Here is a 20,565-nt window from a genome sequence, read left to right as displayed (position 1 = left end):
GCAAGGAAAAAGGGATAAACGATAATACAGGAACGGGTCAATAAACATTAAGGCAGAATGCAATGGGAAACGCGTTGTAGAAGAGCGAGGGAACCTAAATTGAATTCTCAGAAACTACTAGCTGAAACTGAGGGGTATTTATACTCAAAAGTTCAGGTGAGCAATCAGGAGCTGGGCGAATCAGAACACCGTAGCGTCACATGCTCCGATGAGTTGCAGTTCTGAGATTGAGAATGCTGGGAAATGGAGTTTCTGAGTTCATCAGAGTTCAGAGCTGGCAGACTGACCGCATCAGGAGTGACCGTAACAAACAGTTAAGATTGAATTAATCTGATTTTAACATAAAATGATAAGTACACAAGGGCACATTTAAAGCAAATAAAATAATTGTAAACATTATTATTATTATTATTATAAGTTTCAAAATAAAAAAGTAGAAACTAAAAATAATACTAAAATTGTATTTTAAACACTGTAAAAAGTTAAATTAAACTAAAACAGTTAAAACATGTCTAAAGGTGGTTAAAAATTAAAAGGATATATGTATATGTGTATATATATATATATATATATGTGTGTGTTTCATTTATAATCAAAATGTTCTAGTTCAGAGTAGGACATTTAAATTGAAACGTTCCTACAGGTCAGGTTTCTTACTAATAAAATTAGGAGAGCCTCATTAACCCACTAACAGATGCTTGTACTACAAACAGACAGTAGTATAGTAGTAGTATTATACAGCTTATTAGCCCTTTATTATTCGCTTACAATTAGTTGAACACAAAGTACGATCCAACTTTTATCTGTGAACGTGCCTTTGGGTGGTTGAATGCACAAAATACTGTATAATGCATTGTTTTCAACTTGTATCGCCAGCATTGCTAATCTGGGACAATGCTAACAGCGATAGCTGATATCTGAATCTTTAAGAATATGGATTATTTACTGGAACACTGACATATAATCCACAGATTACTAGAGTGGGACTGATTATTGATGATGTTCATCATGTACAAGATATGAGCTGTCTTATGGGTGGACTGCTAATTTATTTAAATACAAATAAGTCAATGTGTTTCCTGTTTAGAACTCCAAATAATGGAATCATAACAAAAGTTGATCGATCGGTATTCATCTGAAGTATAACTAGACCCCTGATAAATTATGTTTTATCCATCACTGCTTTCCATTGTAATCTACACCATGTTAATGGTATCAGTGTGCTGGGGTGTCACTTTTCACAGGAGTTCTTCTGGCCACGTCACGCGTCTTTACGTACTTGCGTTACACGTCCAGCCTCTGAAAGAGGATCCAGCTCAGTTTTACTGGATGCGAGCAGCTGGTGGAGCAATGGAGACTTCAGAAGGAGAAACTCAGAGCTCAGTATCTCATTCACTCATATTAAAAACACAGTGTGTAGTTGAAGTGAAGCTTCTGACTGAGCGCCCTTTCTCTCTCTCTGACTGAACATAACCTGGAATCAGATTCATCCGCTCTGACAGGAGACCGCATCACACCCGCCAAGTTTATAATGATTCTTCTGCATGCTCGGTGCAATTACCCATTCTCACCAGAGAGGGCACTCAATCCCCCAAATCCCAAAACATCAGCTTTAATGTATGCAGTGATGAAAAAAGGGGCAACATCTGTAATTAATTAATGTTAATGTTCGATATTTAGTAATCGAGCTTTTGCTAAATGGTTTAGTTTGACCTATTTTGGCCACAGATTTTTATTTTGTTGCAAACCTGCTCATTAAATACACGCAATCGACAATATGGTGATCTGCAAATGGTACATCTCTTTCGATGGTTGTGCAAATGTATTTATGCTATGTAATGTATTTATGCTATGCTACAAACTTATATAGTTATGCTACATCCACAATTATGATTATTTTACACATATTTCCTCAGATATGTTATGTATGTTGCTGTGGTTATGCTACAACTATTTCCACGACTCAGTTACTACACTTATTCTATGGCTATGATACACCTATTTACATATTTTAAGTAAGGTACATCATACACACATTATTCCACACATGTTTTTTTCTAGTTGTACTATGACAGTAATAATAATCTGTTCTGTTAGTTTCTCAGTTCTGATCTGCATGGTGGAGGTTCAGCCTGACTCTGACTCTTCTCTCTTCTTTATCAGATATGGATGGTCAGTACACTCTGACCCGAGCTCAGCGCGTCAGAGCAGCCATGTTCCCGGAGACGCTGGTGGAGGGAGAGTCTCCACTGCCCACTCAGACCGACCCCGACCAGCCAACTAACGTCCAGCGACTGGCCGAACCCTCCCAGCTCCTAAAGACCGCTATTGTCCACCTCATCAACTACCAGGATGATGCAGAGCTGGCCACTCGAGCTGTGCCTGAACTCACCAAACTACTGGCTGATGAAGATCAGGTACAGATTATACTATATGTAGAATTAACTAATAAATAAAACCATCCAGTTTGGCAATGTTCTTTCATATGTCCAGATATTATGGAAGAAAAAGGCAATGGTGGAAAAAAAATGTTGACAGTTGAAACTGTTCACTCACTATTGGGTGTTCCAACAGAACAGTTAAAGGTGTTTGTAGAATAGACAAAAAAGACTATTATAAACTTTTGAAATGAACTGTGGTTGAAGGTCTGGTGTACCAATAGACCTAATTGTAATGTAACTAAATTGTGTTAAAATATATAGGGCTGTACCCAACTCAGAATTTTGTCGGTTGAATCATATTTGGGCGTTTAATATGTTAATAATGTCCAGTTCTTATTTCCATCACATTAAAAAAGTTAGGAGAGTCACAGTAACTTTAAGTGATAAAAAAAAATCATAAAAAGAGATGTGGCATAGAATGAATGGTCTGATTTGAATGATCAGCCTAATTTAATTGCCACTAAATGTTGGACTATCATATGAGTTTGTGGAAAATTAGAAATGATAAAGCAAATGTTTGCCGTCAGTCTCTTTGTCATTTCCCACAAACATCTGTTAGGTCAGAAACTTCAAATTGTGCTGGCCTATATAATCAGCTTGTGTTTGATTGTGAAATATTAACCCTTTCAGACCCTGCAACAACAGATATTTTATTTTTTTCACTAATTGAAACCTGTGGCCAATAAACAAGTTCACAAACCAAGAGAACAGTACTTTAGCCCAGCCCACTGCACTTTCAAATACAGCCACTTAGACATTGGGGCATGGCAGCACTAGAGCCAACGAAGCAAAGTAAAGACTAAGTTTTACGAATTATATGCGATTTAGAACACTTACGTGTATTTAACTGTTTAGGGTTGATATGTGTTTAAAAGTTAAAAGCATGTGTGTTAAAAGCAAATGTTAAACACTGGCTCCCAATGCAACATTAACATTAAACTAGAATGGGAAAATTTGTGAACGAAGTTTAAGTTGGCTTGAAAAAGTGCACTAACAACGTTGAAAATGTAACGTTTATGAACTGCTTTAATTCAGTGATACCTTAAATCCAACATTGCCACCAAATCTGATAAGACCCTAAAACCAGAAACTTTTGGCTAAATGGTGAAATGCCACCTTTTTTTGCCCGCTTATAGAAGTGTCCAAAAAATGTATGGTGGATAAACATTGGAATACCAATACTTTTGTCTGATTCAGAAGTGTCCAAAAAGCTTTTGGTTAAATATTGGTGAAAAAGCTACTACCCTAAAGCTGGTTTATCCAGCAGCTCCTCCATACACACACAATACTGAGAAGTGATAGAGAGAAGGGGTTCCATGCGCAGACTGAGCTGGTGTGTGAGACAGAATGTTGGGATCCCCTTTTATTCCAATGGGGAGGAGATGTACGTTCATTTTATGAAAACTGTGTTGGTTCGAGAAGTGTATCTGATTCTACAAGTTTCAAGGTTCTAGCTCAAAAATTGTGACCTGTAGAACCTTTTTACATTTTTAACGAAAGTTTGCGGACACTTTTAAAAGGGTTCCTACAGGACAAATCTGACCCGAAAAACATCCAGTGTACGAAAACTGTACAAAGAATCACTGCAAAATACACAAGCAACAAAACTTAATATAGATCCTGCATAGTTTGGTGTTTCTATCTAAAAAGCTGTGTGAGGAAAAAGTGTTTAATATTTTGCGGGAATAATAGTAATAAGAAGAAGATTGCAATAAGAACAGTAAGTTGTCTTTTCCAAATTTAAAAAATACACTTTTCCTTCATCTGAAATATTTTAGGTCTGAAAGGGTTAAGCAGAATTTACATTTGCGTTTGTCCTTGCTAGGTTTTTCCTTCCAAAGCTGCCTCCAGAGATATCAGTACTGCTAGCCTAACAAAACCGACTCTGCCTCAGTTTCCTGCTTAACTGTAAATCACCAGCACATTTTGACCGGTGGATCCAAGCATGTTAACTTTGCTATAATATAAAAATTATATTAAGAGTTAATTTGCAGAAACAGAAAAAAGGTTTGTTTAAATAATAGCTCTTATCTTCATATTCCCCATTATTTAAAAAAAATCTTCACTAATTAAATGTTTTATTAAAAAGAAAGCCCTCGGCTGCTCAGCTTGAAAGATCTCAGTTGACTGACGGGTCTCTGATTGATTTGAATTTAAGGGAGCCGTTCTACAAGTACCTAACTTGCAACTAGCTGAGACACATTCAGTGCTCAATATTACATGTGATATATGTATTATGTATTGATCCCTGATCAGACTGACAGAATAGCTACTGTTGAACAACCCAAAGAAATGTTTAACTCAATCTTGCCCCTGTACACCTACAGTGGTAGAGTTGCCCTCTATGTTTTCTTTTTATTTTTTTACATGTTGTCACTTTTAAAAGTTTTAGATGATCAAACAAATATAAATATTAGTCAAACACAACACAAGTAAAAGCAAAATGAAGTTTTTTAAATGTCCCTGTGTGAAAAAGTGTTTGCCCCTGAAAAAGTGTTTGAATGCTGAACTGAGGCAAGTCAGGCCTGCAGTTCTTTAAAGTTTGTTTTGAGATCTTTTGTGACCTCTTGGATGAGTGTTCGCTGCACTCTTGGGGTAATATATGTCGGCTGGCCACTCCTGGTAAGGTTCACCACTGTTCCACGTTTTTACCATTCAGTCACTGTGGTTTGGTATCTAGCTTTTGAGTATCTTTTGGTCTATTTGTTTTGTCAGGCAGGTCCTATTTATGTAATTTCTTGTTTAAAAAACAGGTGTGGCATTAATCAGGCCTGGGTGTGGATAAAGAAACCTTAAACTGTGATAAACCACAGTTAAATTATGTGGTTTTAACTGTGGTAACTGGGGGACAAACACTTTTTCACACAGCGCCATGTAGGTTTGGATTTCTTTTCTCCCTTAACAATGAAAACCATTTAAAAACTGCTTTTTTGTGTTTCCTTGTATTGATTTTGACTCATATAAATTTATCTGATGATCTGAAACATTTAAGTGACAAAAAAAAACTTTTTCACACCACTATATATTTATCTGGAAATCTGGTATTCTAAGGTGGTCCTTGGTGTTTAAGCTGGTTGACAGCGTATGATTTTATTTAACTCATTTGCATTATTTTTCTGTGAAAAAGGTGGTTGACCAGTTTGATTAACCTGATCATATTAATGGACCAGTGGATAAACATCTGCTTTTCTGAACTAAACTGAACTAATGTTAATACCACTCGTTCACACAGGCAATGCATGCTAGTTCATTCTGCTTTTTAAAATACTGCAGTCTCATGACGTCAGTTCCGTGAGCAGCACTGTAGCTCATTAGTAACTAATTAAGAATTAAACATGAAAAACTATGAGTTCTCCAGGTCAGTGTATGATTTATGAAGCGTTTCAGCATGACCACGGTAATTACTGCAGTTATTTTGGTCTTCAGTTAAAGCTTGGTGGAGTGACAGAGCGCTGATCTTACATTAGTGCTGGGGAGAGGCCTGTCATTCAAACGCTGCGTCCCACATCACACACAAACCGGCTGATCGAAAGTCTTAAATGCAGGCTGAGACATAAGTCAAGGTCATTTTTGATCACTTGAAGTCAGGGTGTGCTTTATTTGGTCGGAGAGTTTAAAGAGAATTACTGCATGACAGCAGAGTATACAGCAGTCAGTTAGCTCACTCGAACATCCAGCCATGTTCAGCTCCCTGCACTGGCCTGGATAAGTTCAAAATTTACTTCAATTTACTTTAATACTAATTTACTATTAACTTGATGCTATTTGTTGTCTAAAAGTAACATTTACTAAAAACTTGAGTTAATTACACTTATAATTTAGGCTTAATAACTTAAAGTTAAGTTTTTAAAGGAGAACGCCGATGTAAAATGGACTTTTGGTGCAGTAAAACATGATAAAAAAGTGCTTATCTTTGATGAATAGTACACCTCCATCCTCCCACAGCGTTCCGAGATCCAGAACTTTTAACAGTTTGTCCAAACACCCTTCAGACTGGGTGACACAGGGCATAATGTGCGCAGATAAATCACTTTTTCCACCGTTATAGTATGTAAATAGTTGTTTTTAATAAGCTTATTGTGCACTTTTTAAGTAATTAATGCCTTGTTTTAAATGTCAGGGCTCTCCGGATTCTAGCAAGGAGGTGTGGAGCTAGTTTGAGACTGGATAATGGTAAAAAAGTGATTTATCTGGGCAAATTATGCCTTGTGTCACCCAGTCTGAAGGGTGTTTGAATAAACTGTTAAAATTTCTGGATCTCAAAACGCTGTGGGAGAACGGAGGTGTTTTATTCATCAAAGATAAGTACTTTTTATCATGTTTTACTAAACCAAAAGTCCATTTTACACCAGAGTTCTCCTTAAAATTCATGTTTTTGAAATATTAATTGCTTTGCAGAAAAATTCTACTTTAAATTGTATATTCAGGTGAATAAAATGTATTTATATTTAATCTCACTTTTGATAAGTAAGTAAAATACTTATAGAAAATACTTATAGAACATTAGATGAAGAAGGAAAATGTTATAGAGAGAACAGTATAGCACATAGCCATAGAGTTAGTAGCTCAAAAAATTGTGTTTGCTCTACAACAAAGTAGCCAGGCAGTTAATCACAATACAGTGGCTTGCAAATATATTCATACTCTATGAACTTTTACACATTTTGTCACTTTATAACCACAAACTTTAATGTATTTTACTGAGATTTTAAGTGATAGACCAACACAGTGTATTGCATAAGTGGGAAGTGGAACGAAAATAATACGTTTTTTTAAATCAAATAAAAATGTGAAAATCAAAATAAAATACATTTAAATTTGTGGTTGTAAGGTGACAAAGTGTGGACAAGTTCAAGGAGTATGAATATATTTGCAAGCCACTGTATATTGCATCATAATTATAATATATATACAAGTTTACTTAAGGAAACCTTAGGGAAATCACTACACACTGATTAAAAAAAAGATGTAGGTTTGAATGTGTATGTGGCCTCAAATGTTTACCAATCAGAAAATTGTTTAGTAATGTTTGGAAACATCCAATTTTACATAAAACATTAAACAAAGAATAAGACTTTATTTATTTGAGTTAAAACAACCTCCATCAAAGTGTTTTATATTGCATCTTAGGGATGGGCAATATGGCCAAGATTTATATCAGAATAAATTTCTATATTGATGTAAATTCACAGTGGATGTCTGTACATACAAACGTCAAGCAATGAATATCAGTCATATCTTCATAGCTATTGATATTTTTTTACTGCAAAATATATTGATGTTAAATGACTGTCCAGCCCTGCTTTCTACTAGAGGTTAACCATTTTATGAAGAGAACACTAACCGCTAATTCTGTTACATCAGCTAATGTACAGCTTTTCTGGCTACAGTCATTTTAGGTGAAGGTAAAAAGGGCAGGTCTGACTGTCCGTAAATGAAGTTAAAGAATATAAGATTGTGTCTGAGGAGTGAATGGATGCTTATTAAGGTAGTGACACTTTTCCTCTGCTGTTTGGTATCATCTCCTTTGAGCAGGTGGTGGTGAACAAGGCGGCTTTGATAGTGAACCAGCTGACGCGGAAGGAGGCGTCGCGGCGCGTGCTGATGCAGTCTCCCCAGATGGTGGCGGCGGTGGTTAGAGCCCTGCAGTCCGGAGACCTGGAGACGTCCCGCTGCGCTGCGAGTGTCCTGCACAGCCTCTCACACCAGAGGGAGGGGCTACTCGCTATATTCAAATCAGGAGGAATCCCCACCCTCGTACGCATGCTCAGGTTAGCGGCTTGGGGCTGGTGGGTGAATGATAAATGGATGCATGGATGGATGGATGGATGATTAATAGATGGTTGATGGACAAATTAATAGATGGATGATGGATGTATGAGTAAAAGATGGATGAATGAAATGATGGACATATAAATGGATGGAAGGATCTGGATTCTATCAGAGATAAAAGCTGTTGGGAGTTAAATTTAAAAAGTTGCCTGATGTTGCTGTGGTGACATCAGACCTGATTAGCAGCGTTAGATATATTACCAACATTCCTAGAAATGAACAACATTCATAGAAATTAAATTAACCCCTCTACTACTCTGAAAAGGCCATGTAGGTTTGGATTTTTTTCCTCACTTAACAATGAAAAGCATTTAAAAACTGTTTTTTGTGTTTATTTGCATTTATTTTGTCTCATATATATATATTTGAAATTTGATATTTATCTGAAAAACCTGGTATTCTAACCAACATTCCTAGAAATAAACATGACCGCTCTACTGCTCTGAAATGCAGCTAAACTGACACTTTCTGCATTCATTATTAATGAGCAGAAAATCGTCTAGTAGTGTAAATACAGCATACAGATTACAGTTGGGGGCGGTGTTATAACTGTGCTGCATTTAAAAAAGAACACAGCCTCTCACTAGAGTACTAGAGTACTACAGTCCTGCTGTTCTTAAATAGAACCAGCCAGAGTGCTACAGTGGTGCTGCTGTATTTGGATAGAACTGATCAGAGTACTTTGATACAGATGTTTTAAATCGCTCAGAGTGATACCACCTTGCTTCCATATTTAAATGCATTATGGAATAATAAATTGGTGAGTCATTCTATTAAAGGCAAGGCCAAGTGTCTAAAAGATTAAATCAGTACATTGATAAAAACATTCAAGTGCTTTTTGTTCATGCACCGAATGCAGAAACTGTCTTCATGTGAAGACAAATGAAGCAAACGAATAGCAGTCAGTGTGGTATCAGTGTTTTATGTGTAGGATCACAGTATTCTGCTATATAAGTCTATAAAACGCAGCAGGATCAGGGTAAAATACAAATACGGCGCACCAGGCATGTGCGGGGGGGGGGGGGGTGGGGGGGGTGTTGGAGGGGGCTGGAGCACCTGCCTCTTTAGCTCTTGTTGCCCAAAATGCCCTTTTGTCATTTGTAGTATTTTACCCCCCTTTCCCACTGTCTTCATGTATTAGTATTTGCCCATACATTTCCTGTATTATACGGAGTTTGAGAAATGTCCAAAAATTAAAGTATATAATTTTGAAGTCTCCAAAAATAACAGTTTAACATCAGTTTACAATTATTATCTTCCTCTATAGCATTTATTTGCTGTTTTGTTTTAGAAACAAGAGTTACTGCATTCATATCTTTAATTTTAACCTTCAGCAAAAAAAATATTAAACCGTTTTATAAGGAGTTGACTTGTAAAGTGACAGCATGGTCATGTGTTTTTCTCTTCTCTCAATACCTTAATAAATATTTAAAGGTTAGTTCTTTATGTTAATGATTAAAACTATAAGAAATAAAAATGAAATGTCTTGTTATAATAAAAAAAAAAAAACTAGACATATTGGATAATAACAGGTTATGACTATTCATTTTTATATTCCAGTCCATCAAAATGACAGACTAAGAGAAAGTCTAACATTATGTCTGGGTGAAACAGTGTAAAACTTCCCCCAGACTCCTCTGCTTATCTGCTGTGCTGAATAAAGAGCATGGGGCAGGTGGAGCTGAATGCAGAATGAACGCTGCACCTCGGCCTGTCCCGATATTTGCGGCTCCGCTACAGCAGTCTTACGGGCACCGGCCACCACCCTGAGGCTAACCGCATTACAGTGCTGCACCACTGACTCCCAGGATACTGCTCAGGGTACATTCAGATGATGAGCATGAATGCTGCTGAGTGGAAAAATAGGCAGCTATGGAAAGCAGTTTTGTTTGTGTGTGTGTGTGTGTGTGGATGGAGTGTGTGTGTGTGTGTGGATGGAGTGTGTGTGTGTGTGTTGCATATTAATAAGAGATGAATGAAATGTGCTTAAAAACAGTTTTCCTGACCTCTGTCTTAAAAAGTGTTTATTTAGCCAAAGGATTTACACATTACCATATTAATATAACCATATTCTACTAGGATCAAAATTACATTTGTACCCTAAAGCAGTAATAATTAGAACTCAAGCACTTTTTGGAAAGTAGGTCTCAATTAGCATTTGCAGTTATGTAAAAAAATAGGACAACCTATGAAATAATTTAGTTTTTTTAAACATATTTGAGCACTTGGACAGTTGATTTTATTGAGAGGTGGGTGTGATAGAACTGAATAAATAAAAAATAATTGCTAAAAAAAACATTATTAGAGATGCATTTTTCTGTGAGGAAACTCAGTAACTGTCCGAATAGCTGGTTTATGCCAAAATTAATTTTAAACTAAATATTTCATTATGTGTTATACATTTTAATATGGTCAGATATTTCATGATTGAGAAACGTTAAATACAAATAAAGAAAAAAAGGAGAAAAGCAAAAAATAATAAATCTATTATTTTTTTCTTTGTTTTGTGAAATTCCTTAATTTAATATAAATGTAATATTAATGCTAAACAGACAAAATAACTGAAAACGTAATTTAAAAGGATTAGATTCCCGCCTGGTTTTGGGGGTTTTTGTTTCCCACCTGTTTTTGTTTTTTTTTTGTTTCCCACCTGTTTTCGGGTTTTTTGTTTCCCACCTGTCTTTGGGTTTTTTGTTTCCCGCCTGTTTTCGGGTTTTTTGTTTCAAACTGTTTTCGGGTTTTTTGTTTCCTGCCCATTTTCAGGTTTTTGTTTCCCGCCTGTTTTCAGGTTTTTGTTTCCCGCCTGTTTTCAGGTTTTTGTTTCCCGCCTGTTTTCAGGTTTTTTGCTTCCCGACCCTTTTTCGGGTTCTTGTTTCCCACCTATTTTCGTTTTTTTTGTTTCAAACTGTTTTCGGGTTTTTGTTTCCCGCCTGTTTTCGGGTTTTTGTTTCCCACCTGTTTTTCAGGTTTTTGCATGTTGAGGGGTTCCTATCGAGTTTACTTGCTTTGTATTCTGCAGCCCTGCACTCGGGTTCTACAACCTTCTGGGCTGGAGAGCTACTGCTCCCCACCCATTAGAAAAACAATAAAACATGCTTTATAAATATATTTATAGTAACAGTAAGTGTCTAAAGATAAAAATATAGGTTCTTTTCTGTTATGATGAAAATGTTTTTTAAACACTCATTCTCTTTGCATTTTCATGTGTTTCTGTTTTCTGCTGGCATTATGTTTGCATTATATTTGTATATTTGTATTTTGTTTGTATTATTGTGTATCTTTGATTGTGTGTGTATTTCTCTGTGTGTTTGTTGCTTAGCTCCCCGATGGAGTCGGTGTTGTTTTACTCCATCACCACGCTGCACAACCTGCTGCTGCACCAGGAGGGGGCTAAGATGGCAGTGCGTTTGGCAGACGGGCTGCAAAGGATGGTCCCGCTGCTGAAGAAGACCAACCCCAAATTCCTGGCCATCACCACTGACTGTCTACAGCTGCTGTCATACGGCAACCAGGAGAGCAAAGTGTGTGTTTGTGTTTGTGTGTTGCTGTAATATTCTTTGTTTTCTTTGTTATTTTTGTGTTATCTGTTCATTTTGATTAGTTAAGGTGAACAGTATTTCAGATACTTGAATATTTGACACACTATTCAGTTTATTTAGGACAGCATAAAATTGGGGGGATATACCCCTTTAGCCCATTATTAAGCCTATTATTATACATGGGAGCCAGTATTGTCATGTTTTTCTGCTCATATGAGTCATATATTCTGTTGCCAGTACTTTTCTACGGGGACTCAACAAGATGTGTTTTGCATTTGCACACCTGTGTCAGTAATGGATTGAAATTAGTGGATCTAAATGCATTGATTAGAAGTGGTGTCCATAATCATACTCTTCTTAATCGTCACTAACTAGTTAAATTTTGACTGGATCAGTCAACAGCACTTCATATGTTGAGTTTTGTGATAGATTACTTTCCTTTAACTCTTCCATGAAGTTCATGGATGTGCAAAGGCAACCCTGCACAGTGGAACGGTGCACCGCTCTGACTTTCTTTAATAACTTGCTAAACTTCCATGCCTGTCATAAAAAGGTTTAACTTTGCCTGATTTTGAGCATATACACATATCTTCAAAAGATTTCTTCTGGATCTCATCTTGTCTTTCACAGTTCCCATAAACTGCCACTGCCCTGTAGAAACTGCTAGCTGAAAATTCTTTATAGCCTTTCCTTGACCTGTAAGCATTGTGATCACTTTTGTTTTCAGACTTTTGAAAGTTTTCAGACAGTTTAAAAGTCTGTAGTTTGAAAAAGGCTTGGAAATTTAATTCAGCTACCAGTTCCTGATTACAATTAGGATCATTTGCTAATCAAAGTCTAAGACTTAATTAAATATTTCTTTTTTTTAACTTCTCATTAAACTTGGCAGTAAAACTAGGCACCACACCTTAAAATATGCAAGATATGCACTGCGTTTTATTTAACATGGCAAGGTGTAATCAGAAATGTTAATGAGCTCAAAATGCATATTGATAACAGCCTGAATTGTCTGAATGCATGTCTGAGATTTATAATTAGCCAAAAGTTAAAGGATCAGAATTAATCATAATTAAAGAAAAATAGGAAAAATAAATGCTAACTATTTGTCCAGATGGAAAAGTGGATGAATCTTTGAGCAATTAAGTAATTGACATTCTAATATTGCCATGATTTGACAGCTGTATGTGATCAACAGTGATTCTACATTTAGTGAGAAATTACATTACAAATTGCATATGTTCTGTGTTTTCTCTGTGTGTGTGTGTTGCAGCTGATTATCCTGGCTAACAATGGTCCGGAGAGTTTAGTCTTCATCATGAGGAATTATAACTATGAGAAGCTGCTGTGGACCACCAGCCGAGTGCTAAAGGTCCTCTCAGTCTGTCCCAGCAACAAACCAGCCATAGTGGATGCAGGTGAGTGTGCCTGTGCTTAAGTATGTGTGTGTGAGTGTGTGTGTGTGTTCAGTGTGTGTCTTTGCACTATAACTAGGATTAGGGTTTTGTTTGCATCAAATGTTTATTTTTAATAACCCTCCCACTAGCATGACCTCTCTCCCTTCTTATTTCTGTCTCTCCTTTTCTTGTTTTTTTTTTCTCACTTTCTTTTTGTTCGGTTGATTTTGTTTCATTGTTTCTTTTCTTCATTAAATATTCCTTATTAAATATGTTTTTCTTGCTTTTATCCTAGACTGTTTAAAATCTGGTCATCAGGTTTAATTGAGTTTGGTGGTTTAGCTGATATAAAAGCCTGGCCGGACTAGACAACCAGTATTACCAAGCTTAACAAGCTTAACCATAAAACTCAAATAAAACATACCGTCTGCCAATCAAGACCTAAGCTCATCAACCAGCTTAACCAGCTTGACCATTTTCAGCTGGCCTTCCTTTTGTCCCTCTTTTGTATCTTCCTGCTTTACCTCCCTCCATCTTTTCTGCCTTCCTTTGTTCCTTTTTTTCTACTTTTCTTTTTTTTTCTTTTTCATTTGTTACGTTCTTTCTTCCTTCTATACATCTTGCCTGCTTTCTTTCCTTCCCGCCTTCCTTACTAACCTGCTTACTTTATTCTTTTCCTCCTTCATTTCTTTCTTCCTTTATTATTTTCCTTTTTCCTGTTTTCCTATCTGGCTAGCTTCCTTCATTTCTTCCCTTCCTTCCTTTATTTCTTCATTCATTCCTTCCTTTCTGCTTTAATTTCTGCATTACTTCATTTTGTCATTTGTTATATTCTTTCTTAATTTATTCCTTTCTTTCTTATTTGTTTCTCTCCTTCATTTGGTCTGTTTTTTTTCTTCCATCCATCTTGCCTGCTTTCCTTCCTTCCTTCCCTTACTCCTTCCTATCCTTTTTCCTGCTTTACTCTCTTTCATTCTGGACCTAAATACCTTCCCTCCTTCCTTCCTCACATACTTATTCTATCTCTTTCTGTCCCTCTATGTTTGTCTCTAATCACTGAGCAGTGTGTGTGTGTGTGTGTGTGTGTGGATTATAGCTGTTTATTTTCTTTGTATTTGTGATAATCTGGACAGTGTTCTCAAACATTTCTCTCCTACAGAAATCTCTAAAACTGTGTGTGTGTGTGTGTGGCAGGTGGTATGCAGGCTCTGGGCCAGCATCTTACTGGCTCCAGCCAACGTCTCATTCAGAACTGCCTGTGGACCCTCAGGAACCTGTCCGACGCCGCCACCAAACAGGTGGGCTGCTTATAAATCCAATAAAAATCAGCAGTGAAGAACCCATAGCCTACATTTATCTAGGGTTTAATTTCTGAAGTCAGCTGGGCGGAGCTAAATGTGTGAGGCTTAACTGCTTTTTCATGTGATGCGGCTGTTTTATTTCTCTAACCGCGTGCACAGCAAAAACACACGGAATATATATATATATATATATATATATATATATATATATATATATATATATATATTTTTTTTTTTTTACCACAATGTTTGACCACATGAGTGTATAGTAATGAAATTAATGAAATGTATTTATATTTGTGGCTTTGAACAGTGAGATCGGACTTTGTGTGACATTTATGTCGAGGAGAAGGAAAAACAGCCCTAGAGAAGAAGGCAAACAAGATAAAGTGAATAAGGGTTTCATTGACAGGATAATGAGATAACCAAGCTGAAATATTGAATATATGATATATTTTGATCGATGCCTCTGTTCCAGTAATATTAGAAGACTTGTGTGGAAACTGCTAAGTGTTCCTAATGAGCTGATGCAGCTTCATAGCAACATAAAAATCTTAAAAACTAAGTTTATAGAAAAGACAATAATAAGGACAATAACTAATTCACTGTGATGAGCCGAGCTTACAGCCTGAACAATGTTGTTTTGCACATGCACCTCATTTACAAACTGTTCAGACACATCAGCCTAAAATGAACATCATATTTTGTAAGAAAATCAGATTTAGGCCACTTTCACCTGCTGCCTTAGTAGCCTCAGTAGGGTTTAATATTCCTTTATTAAAAACTCTAGGGTGGTACAAAACAGCTCTGAGTTGATATGTGAGAGGAAACCTGAAACAGAATGATGAAAACCGAATAAAATAACAATAAGCAGGAGAAGAGTAATGCAACTTCATTTACTGTGTTTTTTTTTTCACCCCTAATCTTAATGAAATTAAGTACAAACCAATTACATGCCAGTCACCTGAGCACTGTGCACAGTTTTCACCTTCAGCACCCCATGGAGCTGCTGTCTGGTTTGTTGCTAAGCAATTACAGTGCGATTATATAAAAGCACCCCATTATGTGACACCGCTGTTGGAGGGTAATTTCACAGCAAAGCTGCTGCTCTCTGGAAAGGGAGAGAGTTTCTAAATCACTTCTATTTTTTCTACAGTCAAGGGGGGTTCTGGTACTGTAAGACTTGAACATCTATAATCTTAACATCCATACTTTTAGACCATGTTCAAATAGCATATAGAATATTGAAGTATTGCAGTATTTGGTTTATACATTTTTTTTTTTTGGTTTATCAATTAATTTCCGCCTCTTTTCAAACTTCTGCTGATGCAGCATTGCAGAGTAGCATCACAGCGCACTTGGAGGAAAGCGCATCGACTCAGTTCCAATACATCAGCTCACAGAAGCCTTATGCTGATTGACATCACCCTAGAAGTGATGAGGGGAAAGAGCTCCATCTTCCCACCCAGAGAGAGCTATGCCAATTGTGCTCTTTCAGGGCTCTGGCAGCTAATGACAAGCTACATGACCAGGATTCAAACTAGCAATCTCCTGATCATAGTGGCAGCACCTTAGACTGCTGGACCACTCTGAACCAACCTATATTCATTTACAATACACATTATTAATTTTTTGATTATTCATTTAGATGTAAAGATTGGTATCAAAGAGTAGTTCATTTATTTTGTGTTTAAACCCTGTCCACTAGATAGTAGTGTTGGACCACTGTTCTGATTGCATAACAAGTAAAATTTTCTTTTAGATTATATATATATACATTGCTTACTGTATCACAATTAGGTCTACAGATATTGAATATTTTAGTAATTTGGTATTCTACTAAAAATTCCCTTGATTAATCGAGTAATCGGATAAAACACATTTTTGCTTGGTTAATGAGCAAATGAGTAAATACATTTGCAGAGAAAATAAGACGTTTGACTTAATAATGAAACTAAAACAATACCATGGGAAAAAACCTAAAACATCAGAAATTAACGTAATAATAAAAGACTGAACATAGAACTCATAATTTTTTTTTTATTAATAATGAAAGAAATAACAGAAAAGTTTAACAGCATGTTTATTGTCAAGATTAGAAAAAGTTTATGGATTTTGCATTATGGGTTGAGTGTATAGTTGATTTATTGAGTGAATCGGTTCACAAATCGAGTGCAAATTCGTATCAATGATTCAAATATTGTTTACAAGCCCATGCATTCATATCAAGGGCTGATCTTATATGAACACAGCCACATGGAAACTCAGAGACGACACAGACCTCAGAGCCTCAGACACTGCGTTATACTTCAAAACACGTGTTTATGACTGAAAACTGAGAAATTAAGCAGTAAACAAGTTACAGTAAGTTGTATTGAAAAACAAAAAAATTAAGGATCATATACTATTGAGTGTTTTTCCCAATGGATTAATTAGGGAACCTCACTGGATAGACATGATGCTGCCATTTTAACAAGTGGTAGGATTGCTTTCTAGCGCTTTCTAGCCATTTATATGGTTTATACTAATGTGTTGAGGCATCCTTGAGTTATTAAAGGAGAATTCTGGCGTAGAATTGACTTTTGGTGTAGTAAAACATGATAAAGTGTACCAACCTTTGTTGAAAAGCCCACCTCCTTTCTCACACAGTTTTCCAAGATCCAGAAATGTTGTGCTTTTTGCCCAGCACTCTTTACAACAGCCGCTTCAGTGCATATTTTGCCCCTGCAGATAAATCGCTTTTTACACTGTTATCCAGGCTAGTAGTGCCACACCTCATTGGTAGAATCTAGAGAGTATTGACATTTAAAACGAGGCATTAATAGTGCACAAAGTGCACAAGAACCTTTTTAAAAACCACTGTTTACAACCTGTAGCGTAAGCTACAGCTCCGAGCGCCACCATCACCGTACTGATTATGAGCATAGACATATAAACATAGACGACGCATAGCCTGCCTCCTGGCGAAGCAGCCGGCCGCCATATTGGAAGTGTCAACCATGCGCCCCGAGTGCATTTATTTACACTAAAAAAAGGTGTTTAGTACAATAATAACAATAATAATCACAAATATACCAAATTTTACCAGAATTTTTTTACACAGTTTGGTTTGTTGCAAACAGCAGAGATGTATTAATGATTCAGGACACTGTCACACATCAGAAATATGTGTTTTAATGCTGAAATACTTTGTATTATGCTCTTATGCTCTCTTCATTTTCCAAAAACAGATTTTTGTCTTGGAAAATATCTGGCCCTCAGCCAAAACTAATTGCTGACCCCTGGTGTATATGGTTGTCTTGTCTTGTCTATATTGTATCCCCTATACGGTCTTGCCAGAATACAGCCGTATTCTGTGGTGGATGAGCTAGCTGACTCTCTATCTCTGAGAAGAAAAAAAGGATACTGGCTTCTTTTTTTTTGTCTATAAATGATGCTTTCAGATTTCAAGTGCTCATTCATCTTCTCGCACTTACTCTAAATAAGTGGCACATGAAATAAACATCCTTCTGTGCTCCTGAGGGGCATGGCCATCTAAGCATTGACTCAGTCCCTCAGTGTGGTGCTAGCCAGGACTGGCATCTGTTACCTGATGTGACAGAATCAGTAGTTAGTGTTCTTCTTCCAGCGTTTTGAAGTTGTGATGTTTGAAAAGATGTGGTTCAGCTTTGTGTGTCTCAGGGGAAGTAAGCACTAGCCTTCCGCTTCCAACAGATGAGCTTCTGCCTCTGAGTTTACATCTACATGGTGGACCAACTAGGAAAGTCTAATAAAATTTACAGTGAGTGGACACTGTGTTTAAAAACTCCAGCAGCACTGCTGCATCCAATCTGGAGCTGAAAAAATGGAGAATGTTTGTAGAAGCAAGGTGATCATAACCTGTATATATGTTTGATCAGTACATTCATGTCTTCCAACCACATCTACGGTGGCTTGCAAAAGTATTCATACCTCTTGAACTTTTTCAAGTTTTGTCACCTTACAACCACAAACTTAAATGTATTTTATTGGGATTTTAAGTCATAGACTGACACAAAGTTGCACATAATTGTGAAATGGAGCTAAAATGACTTTTAATAAAAAAAAAAAAAACTTTACTCTGAACCCCATAAATACAATCCAGTGTAATTAATAGCCTTTGGAAATCACTTAATTTGTTAATAGAGTCCAGCTGTGTGTAATTTAGTCTCAGTATAAATACAGCTGTCCTGTGAAGACCTCAGTGGTTTGTTATGCAACACTGGTGAACAAACAGCATCACGAAGATCAAGGAACTCACCAGAGAGGTCAGAGATAAATTTGTGGAGAGGTTTAAAGCAGGGTTAGGTTATAAAAGCATATCCCAAGCTTTGAGCAAAGTTGGTGCAAGGTCCCAAGGTGCACTGTACAATCCATTATTCAAAAATAGAAAAAGTATTCTCCAACTGGAAACCTACCAAGACATGGCTGTCCACCCAAACTGACAGATCAAGCAGGGAGAGCACTGGTCAAAGAAGCAGCCAAGAGGCCCATGGTCACTCTGGAGGAGCTGCAGAAATGTATAGCTCAGGTGGGAGAATATGTCCAAAAGACAATTTTAAGTCGTGCACTCCACAAATCTGACCTTTATGGATAAGTGGCAAGAAAAAAACACTGTTGAAAGAAAGGTATAAGAAGTGCTGTTTGCAGTTGGCCACAAGTTTTGTAGGGGACACAGCAAACATGTGGAAGAAGAGACCGAAGATTAACATTTTGGCCTAAATGCAAAGCGCTACATGTGGCAGAAAATTAACATTGCTCATCACACTGAACGCACCACCCCCACTGTGAAACATGGTGGTGGCAGCATCATGCTGTAGGGATGCTTTTCTTCAGCAGGGACAGGGAAGCTGGTCAGAGTTTAGTGGAGGATGGTTAGAGTTAAATGCAGGGCAATCCTGGACGAAAACCTGTTAGAGGCTACAAAAGAATTAAGAGTTGGAAGAGGATTCACCTTCCATCAAGACAATGACCCTAAATATACAGCACTCCAGAGCTACAGTGGAATAGTTTGGATTGAAGTGGATTTAAATCCTGTTAAGTATCTAAATCCTGTTAAGTATCTGTGACAAGACATGAAATTAGCTGTTTACCGACGCTCTCCATCCAACTTGGCTGAGCTTGAGCTGTTTTCTAAAGAAGTATGTGCAAAAATCTCAGTCTCTAGATGCGCAAAGCTGGTACAGACAAACCCTAAACGACTTGCCGCTGTAATTGCAGAAAAAAAAGTATTGATATGGGGGCTGAATACTTTTGGATACATCACACTATTTCGATTTATATTTGATTAAAATGTTGAAAACCATGTTTCATTTTTTTTTTATTTCACTCCACAATGTTGTGCCACCTTGTGTTGATCTGTCACTTGAAATCTCAATAACTGTGGTTGTAAGGAGACAAAATGTGTTCAAAAAATGTCAAGGGGGTATGAATACTTTTGCAAACCACTGTATAAATAAATGTCCTTTGCATTTGAATGATTCCTCGGATCTGTGCATTCTGATTTCCATGTATTTTTTCCTGCGTTTTCCAGTGTAATTAGCTAGTGATTAAATAACAAGCGTAATTATACTCCATTATGTGTTTATTCAGAGCAGGAGTATTACGAGTGTGTCGGTCCGTACGGCGGCGTGATTGTAACCTGCAGAGCACAGCTGCAGCGCCTGCGTTTTCATTAAGAATCAGTGTGTTCAGAAGATGCTACTCTGCTCCTCTTGGAGTGTGTATCATTAGTGTTTAGTGGTTTTCCCAAAGCTGGAGATAATTAAAGGGTTTTCAGTCATTTCTGGATCCAGACTGAGAGTTCTTCTGATAATATCAGCATTTGGGGTTGTTTGTTTACGTCTGTTTAGTTAAATGGAGCATGTGGGCATTTACTCGCTCATTAATTCAGTTCAGTTTTATTTGTGAAGCTTTCTTTACTATAAAAAAAAAAACATTGTCCAGAAATGCTGGTGTCTCTCCCTAAAGAGTGTCACCAAGTGTTCACTTCTCTCATTTTGCCTAAGGTTCTTTCGAATCAGTGGTGATCAGATGGACT

General features: G+C 37.0%; 1 protein-coding gene across 2 annotated transcripts in view; it reads left to right on the top strand.

Annotated features, from left to right (window-relative positions):
• Positions 1-20,565, top strand: part of jupb (junction plakoglobin b) — a 129,787-nt gene that overhangs the window by 82,705 nt on the left and 26,517 nt on the right. Inside the window, exons 4-8 of one of the 2 annotated variants that reach the window (XM_049476357.1) lie at positions 2,164-2,417; positions 7,974-8,212; positions 11,593-11,794; positions 13,083-13,227; positions 14,401-14,504. In XM_049476357.1, the coding sequence (XP_049332314.1) occupies positions 2,164-2,417; positions 7,974-8,212; positions 11,593-11,794; positions 13,083-13,227; positions 14,401-14,504 (944 nt within the window). The remainder of the gene's footprint in view (positions 1-2,163; positions 2,418-7,973; positions 8,213-11,592; positions 11,795-13,082; positions 13,228-14,400; positions 14,505-20,565) is intronic. The other variant, XM_022683027.2, reaches the window with a different exon arrangement.

Source organism: Astyanax mexicanus, chromosome 3, assembly GCF_023375975.1.
Source record: "Astyanax mexicanus isolate ESR-SI-001 chromosome 3, AstMex3_surface, whole genome shotgun sequence".
Classification (NCBI taxonomy): domain Eukaryota; kingdom Metazoa; phylum Chordata; class Actinopteri; order Characiformes; family Acestrorhamphidae; genus Astyanax; species Astyanax mexicanus.
The sequence above is the reverse complement of the archived record's forward strand: the minus strand, read 5'-3'. Positions and strand labels throughout refer to the sequence as shown.